Source organism: Microtus ochrogaster, chromosome 6, assembly GCF_000317375.1.
Source record: "Microtus ochrogaster isolate Prairie Vole_2 chromosome 6, MicOch1.0, whole genome shotgun sequence".
Lineage (NCBI taxonomy): Eukaryota > Metazoa > Chordata > Mammalia > Rodentia > Cricetidae > Microtus > Microtus ochrogaster.
In genome coordinates, this window is record NC_022013.1 from 58,612,493 (window position 1) to 58,619,773 (window position 7,281).

General features: G+C 49.1%; 1 protein-coding gene across 1 annotated transcript in view; it reads left to right on the forward strand.

The window, feature by feature from the left end:
- The first annotated feature begins 301 nt into the window (after positions 1 to 301).
- LOC102000488 (anthrax toxin receptor-like) overlaps positions 302 to 7,281 on the forward strand; it is a 16,052-nt gene continuing 9,072 nt past the window's right edge. The window contains exons 1-9 of the mRNA XM_026779983.1: positions 302 to 363; positions 788 to 859; positions 2,592 to 2,673; positions 2,765 to 2,798; positions 3,836 to 3,915; positions 3,997 to 4,065; positions 4,313 to 4,390; positions 4,483 to 4,543; positions 6,501 to 6,605. Coding sequence (XP_026635784.1) covers positions 302 to 363; positions 788 to 859; positions 2,592 to 2,673; positions 2,765 to 2,798; positions 3,836 to 3,915; positions 3,997 to 4,065; positions 4,313 to 4,390; positions 4,483 to 4,543; positions 6,501 to 6,605 — 643 coding nt within the window. The remainder of the gene's footprint in view (positions 364 to 787; positions 860 to 2,591; positions 2,674 to 2,764; positions 2,799 to 3,835; positions 3,916 to 3,996; positions 4,066 to 4,312; positions 4,391 to 4,482; positions 4,544 to 6,500; positions 6,606 to 7,281) is intronic.

The following is a 7,281-nucleotide window of genomic DNA, read 5'->3' on the forward strand; positions in this document are numbered from 1 at the left end:
AAGGACCCTTCCCGATTTCAAGACTACAGTCCGTACCTTGCTGTGCTCAGCCAGACACACCAATAAGCCTCTAGCATGGGGTCCTTTCTGCTCCACCAGATGGGGGCTCTGTAGTCACCCTCTGCCCATTGCTGGCCCTGGAGAAAGTTACCTCTCAGGCTGTTCTAGTATGGCTGGCACTGTTGGTGCTGAGACCTCTAGTTAAGAAGCCTGTGGAAGGCTGGGAATGGAGGAAGTGGGCTGATCCACTGGAACCCTGTATCCACTGAAGGATATCTCCTTTGTCCTCAGGTCGGACCGCATGTCAGACTCTTGGCCGTACGTTTACAAGTTCGTGGCAGATATGGTGCAGAGGTTATCGAAGTAAGACTTGATGGTGCAGGCTCCTTTGTAATGCAGGGGGCGTGTCCTGTCGGGCAGAGGACACACTTTTTGGATTTGGGAGGCACAAGAGGGAGGATCTTATGGAGGAGTCTTGGCTTGTTAAGCACGGGTGGGTGTGTATGAGTGTGTGTAAATGCACGAGTGTAAGGCATATGAGTGTGCACGTGTTTGAGCCCAGGGATGGAGTAGGGGGTTGATTTGGCGGCCTCCCTTTTTCAGGGGTCACATTTCCATAGGGTTCGGAATCTTTCACAAAGTTTCCTCAGCATCACTATGCCTGCTAAGGCCTCAAAGGGCAAGTGATGAGAACAGGGGAAAGAGAATTTTGTTGAGTACCTTCCTTGACATCTTGATGACATCATATCGAGGTGGTGGCCTCTCATAAACACCTGCTTCCTCCCAGTCAGGATCTGCGAGTGTCCATCATCACCTTCTCCTGTAAGGGCAACATCATCCTGCCCATCACTGGAGACAGGTACGTGTTCATGTGGAGGCTGGCTCAGGCTCGATGATTCAGTCCTCTGTGGAACTGAGGGCTTGCAGAGACCTCCACGACGGCTCCTATGAAGTCCACATTGGCTGTTGCTGTGTGCTTATGTCCTGTTAGTCTCTGCTAACTCCAGCCTGTCGGCCCCTTGAATTCTGACTTCGCTAGAACCCATAACCTTGTGCTTTCAGAAGTTCTCTTCATTCCTGCTGTCTGCCTTCCAACACTCTTGAATCTCCTCTGACCTGGCTATGACAACACATGGGGTGGAGGAGGGGTGGAACGGATACGTGGATCCCCTAAACAACCCTGGCTTATATAGAGCCTGTTGGTCATCCTCCAGTGGGACAGAGAGATAGCTGGGAACCAGGGGAAGGTTCTGGGATCCAGGGCAAGGCAGCTGAGACTCACTTTGGGAAGGGTGAATCCCAGGGTGGGATCACGAGCCCAAGGTATGCCTGTACACTACAGGCAGACACGCAGAGCAGGTACCCAAGAGGGAGGTGACCCACTTGTCTCCAGAGTACCAGGGAAAGGATGTTGAGGGCTTCTGGGAGGAAGAGCTTTGGATGCCTGGCCTGGAACTCCATATAGAGCAAGAGAGACAGAGAGAAAGAGGCATGGACATTTAGGATTATGGATGTGCAGAGGTCTAGGTACCCCTTGTCCAGGGCCTGGGAGAAAAGCCAGGCTCAATGAGTGAAAGAGGACATGTTCCACACCTATGAGGATGGCAGCTCTTTTTCATCTGGGAAAAGGAGCAGGGGTACTGGTCCCAAGAATCCAGGGAAAAAATGATGTGCCCTGTGGCTTAGGCTTGGAGAGACCTGAATGGGTTTGAGGTGTCAGAGAGAACACCTATGGGAAGGATTTGTGTAGAAAGCCCAGAGAGGCAGTAAGAGCTGGGCAGATGGATGGGGGCTGGGCTTAGGTTGACAGGTTGTGATTTGACTCCATTGGGCCTCCTGGATGTTACCCTCATACTGCCTAGGCTGGGCTAGGCTGGGCTAGGCTGGGCTAGGCTGGGCTAGGCTGGGCTAGGCCAGGCATAAGGTCTTCTTCAGAGCTTGACTCATGGCAAGATCTCTTTATCCCCAATAGAAAGCCACCTTAGAGTCCACTGTGAGTCGCTTGTCACATTGGATTCTCCTCAACCCCCCATTTCCTGTCCCAGAACAGCCACTAGACCCAGCCCTGCCTGCCCCAGTGTGTTCCATCTATTTTAACAGCACCTGACAGGCCGTGCTGCTTCTAGTCCAGAGACCAACACAGATACCTCGTGGAAAGCCCCCATGGAAGCTTTTAGGCTTCTCCGTTGAGCGCCTGTGCGGTCCACAGCTGGGCTCGTATCTAAGTTAGACTGGCTGCTGCCTTTAGCAGGCTGGAGGGGAGGAAGTCAGGTCAGGGCTCTGCAATAGGGGAGATGGGAGCTGGCCAGTAGCTCAGCAGGATGACATGGTCCCCCTGAAGCCCTACCCACTGAGTAATAGTCTGCTCCTGGGTATGGCCTTGGCATTAGGGTTTTGATCGGGGATGTGGGTCCCCATGAGAGTCCTTGGCTCTGACACTGGATGAGGACTTCTCCGGTCCCTACCCCTGTCCTAAATTGCCTGTGTACTCATGGCATCATACACAAAGAAAGGCCCAGGGAAAGCTTGAAGATGTTTTGTCACCACCCATAGTCTTCATGTCACCTTTATTTCTGATTTTTTTTTTCCAGAGAAGAAATCCTTAAGGGCATTGAAAGACTGAAGTATAGCATACCTGCGGGACATGAACTCATTTACCTAGGACTGTGGAAGGTGTGGAGGGCTGGATGGAGCTACCTGCGCTTTAAGGATCATCGGGCCATCTCACAATGACTCCCCTTTTTTTGTTGTTGTTTCTTTGCAGGCAAATAAGCAGATAAGAAAGGTCAACTCAGGAGGTGAGCTGGCTGCACTTTAGTTGGGTGGGTCCCCACAGAGCTGGGGTGCCCTGGAAAGCCCACGTGCAGCTCCCCAGGCCTCTTCTAATGCCTTTCTGGTGCTAGGAATGACTCTGTGGTCCCTTCTCGGAGCTTCAGGCCCTTGTGAGCACAGCACTGTATTTGAGATGCTCCTGAGAAGGGTGTGTGGGTCATGCTGAGGTCTTTGCCCTACAGATGTCCCTGTGAGCAGAAAAGGGTAAGGTACAGTGACCCATGAATGACACCAGGGCTTGGTGTCCCCTTGGCTGCCAAATCTTCCTTTTCCAATTCTTTTTTTCTCCTGACCTGTCTCTTGCACCCATGTGTCAGGCAGTACAAGGGGCAATGCATAGCCAGGACCCAGGACAGAGAGTTGTAAGCCCATAGCACTTGTCTGGAGTAGGTAGGAGCAGGGGGCGGGATGCCGAGAGTGTGAAGTCTGTTACCGAACTCTTTCTGACCTATGGTCCTGATTACCAGGCCCACTGTTACCACAGGACCTCTCTAGGACTGTGCCCAGACTTAGCACCAGCTTCTCCCACCTCACTGGGCATCCTCAGCCTCAAGGATAGGCTGAGTAGAGATTGGGCTTCCCAGTCTATAGACTGCTTCTTGGAGCTGGAGAGATGGCTCAGCAGTTAAGAACACTGGTTGTTCTTTCAGAAGTCTTGAGTTCAATTCCCAACAACCACATGTGGTTCATAATCATCCATGTTGGGATCTGATACCCTCTTCTGGTTTAAAGGTGTACATACAGATAGAGCACTCATACAAAGACTACTCCTGACCCTTCTACCTCCTAATCTGTAGAACAGGTAGTGAAAAAAGTTTCTTCTCACTCTAGGGTCACTGATTGGTGGGTTCTGGGTCTGGCTTCCTGAGCCAAGTAACTTAGGGATTGAGGGAACTGGGCCTATGTTGGATAGTGCTGGGTTTGATAGCCTGGAAGGGGGGCCCCGACGGTTCTGCAGGCCTCTCCTGGGACCTCAAATACCAAGTCACTTGCTTTCCTGCAGATGTCCAGCGTCCCAGCATGATCATCTCCTTACTCAACAGTCCTCTGGGCGATGACATCTATAAGTTTTCGATGGAAGAGGTGAGCCCAGCCGTCTTCAACTGCATCTCTTGCATGCTGTATACTTTGGTGGCTTATTTGTAACTCCTGTCTTTCTCTTAGGCTGATGATGCTCGGAAAATGGGAGTGTCTGTTTACTGTGTGGGTGTGGGCCACTCTGACAAAAATCAGGTAACAGTTTGAGCCCCAGTTAAAGCAAGCCCTTGCAAAGGTAGTCATCATCAACCCCGGTGGTATAGGCAACAGGTGCTCACTGAAGCAGTATGCAGTGACAAACATGGCTGAGACTCTTCCCCCAGGTAGGGTGAGAAGAGAGCTTGCTGTTTCAAAATCTAAGCTGTGGCCAGGAGCCAGTGTCTGAGCTAAGACTGAATCAAAAGATTCACGACTAGATGCTCAAGTCATGTCTCTTTTTTAGATACTGGAAATTGCAGGGAAACCAGAAAATGCATATATAGAAAAGAAAGCTGAAGACCTGAATGACCTCATTTTCCCTGTGAGTGCAATGGGTATAGGCAGAGGCGTGCCATCTCGCAGGATTCCTGCAGCTTACTTTTCTAACCTTGTTTACTGTTCTCTATGTTCCAGATAGCTTCCAAGGCCTGTCCATCTCTTCAAGCTTCAGATACACGCATTATATGTATCAGAGGTAAGGGCTGAGGGTACCATTGTTGGCAGACAAATGTATTGTGTGCAAATGCATGAGGTTTGTGATGTGGGGGTCATATGCATGCAATGAGTATGTGCAGTTTCTGGATGGCATGTAAAGTTTTGTGTGCATGTGGTTTATATGGGTATATATTCTGTGTGCATGTGTTTTGTGCGGTTGTTATTGTATGTCTATATGTATAGATTTTTGTGTTATACATATGGTTCATGATATGTATATTTGGATGTGTTGTGTGTACAAGGACTTTATGCGTGTTGGAGTATGGGTAGGTGAGGTATGTGTGTATGTGGGGGTAACTTTGATTTGGGTTTAATGGAATGCACATTTGGAAGGTATATGCTATGATGGCATAGCAGTATGTGTATAATTTCTGCTGATTTATCTCATGACAAAAGTGTAATTGGTGAACTAGAAAAAGGGCACAAAACTCTCATTGAAGCCCAGATGTAGCTACCGGTAAACCCAGAGAAGCTTGGTTCCTTCCAGAAAAGCCAAGCATTCAACACTCACAAAATGGCGATCACATTGAGGAATGAAGAGAAAGAATTGGGAACAAAAGGATATCCACGATGTTACTAGAAGCATGAGGGACTCTTACTGTCTACAAAAATAGCTATGCTCACCTCAGCACTGAAATAGTAGATGCCTGACCCCAAGGACTGGAGTGGACAGGGTGGCATCTATCCATTCTAGCCCCCCCCCAGGTCAGTTTACAGAGGTCACACCTTGGTATAATCTTGGGAGATGGCTGCCCCTCTTTGTCAGGATCATGGTACATCCAGGCTTGGTCTCTACAAAGCTGGCATTTGTGTTCTGCAAAGGAAGACAGGACAAGGAAGTCTGGCTCTGCTTCCTTCAGTCTAGGCAGGTGGATCCTGACATCTGTGTCTTCCCAGGGAGCCCCAAGGCTCTAGACGTGGACAGACAGGACTATGATCATGGCTGAGCCCTGCTCTCTGTGACAATCAGCCTAAGTCAAAGAGGGGCTACAGTGTATCCTCTAATGGAAAGAAATGGCATGCACAGGCTGTCCTTCAGATTAGACACAATGGATAGAAAGAAAGATGACGGGGCTAGAAGACGGTAGGTGCTAAAGACAGAACCTGAGCCTCGTATTTCTATTCTCGTACTTGGCTCTATTCTGCCCCTTGTCCTTCCTTATGCTGTGTAAAAGAGAGGGGACAGCTGTGTGGAGAAGGGAAGGGAAGAAGCTGCCTTCCATACAGGCTCTCTTCTGCTTCTGGATAAAGAAGCCCAGCCATGCAACCTTCCTGCATGTTTCTGATTGTCCCGTGGTGTCTAGCCTTGCTGTCTGGGCATCTGAGGCAAACCCCAGAAGAAAGCATGAGTTGTCTCCAATGAGATAGGTGCCTCCAGACATCAGTTCAACCACAGAGCTGAGAAATTGTCGGTCATCTTGTGTGAACTTGGCGCATACGGAGTGCCTGCTGTTTGGAGGGAAGCCCAAGGCAGGATGCTGCACCCCAAACAAAGCAGAGTGGGCCATTTGAGTCAGCCTATGTTCCAGGGGTGTGAAGAGGGAGGCGCATCCTTGGGCCGCTACCTTTGGGTATCTATCTGTGCACTTCACAGTGTACCCTGTGCAAGGAAGGGTACAGGGATCAGCTGTCTGGGCCCTGAGGCAGCTGAGCAAAGGCTTGGGCTGAGGGAATTCTACCTGGCTCTTGTGGTAACAGCCAGCCTGCTGCCTACTCTTTGTCTCCTGTATGTGAGCATCAGTGTCCATGAGCAGCTACTCCACTGTGAGGAAGGGTCTGCCAACAAGTGGGAACCAATACGAATGCTGGTTCACAGACAAATTCTCCCTTGTTGGAGGTCACCTGGAAATTCCATTTTAAGAAGGGGAGAGCCCTGAAAAGGTAGATTAAGAACGAAGCATCCAGATCTCCTCACAGTGTGAACATTGTCCTTACAGAATCAAATCCAGTCATACTTCGTGGATATGGCTTTGACTTTGCCATGCGTAAAGAGGAGGTTATTTGCAGGTTCCATTTCCACGACATAAATAAAAGTTTCCAAGGTAAGTGGAGTCACTTCTCTCGGTCAAGTCTCCCCGCCTTGGTTGACTGTCCTGCTGGAAGTGGAAAGTGTGTAGAAACGAAAAGAAGCCCTGACTGAGACACCTGGGACATCCCCTCCTTCATTGGCACTTTGCCAGTATTCCTTTAACCCTATTTTATACCAGAAAACATATGTTATATTCTTTATTCTTTGCCCTACATTCACCCAATTCTTATACGTTCTTGTTATGGGACAATCTTTCAATTTATTCCTAATTTTCTGTTATTTCTTATACCTCTTTAAACTTCTGCTATCTCCCTAGACCTCATTCCCTCTCCAGTGCCTGTCCTGCTTTGCTTTGTTATTGTTACACATATAAAGACAGGACCTGCTGGATCCACCATTGTTGCCTGTGCTTGACTCCGGGGCTGGGCCATCCTCATTGGATAATCATGGAGGGCTCTGCCCTGGGGAGACTTCTTCACCCTCCCACTCTCAGAACTCCTTAGTGGCCTATAGATTTTTGCCTTGGGTGGCAGTCTTTTTTTCTTTTCTGTTTTCAGGTTTTCTCATTATTGGGAAATTTGACCCCCCCCTTTTTTTTTTTTGCTAATCTCACACTATTTTCTTCTTCCTTGTCCATAGTTTTTTCCTTCACTCCTCTACTTAACTTAAAAACTCCCTTTCTCCTCTTT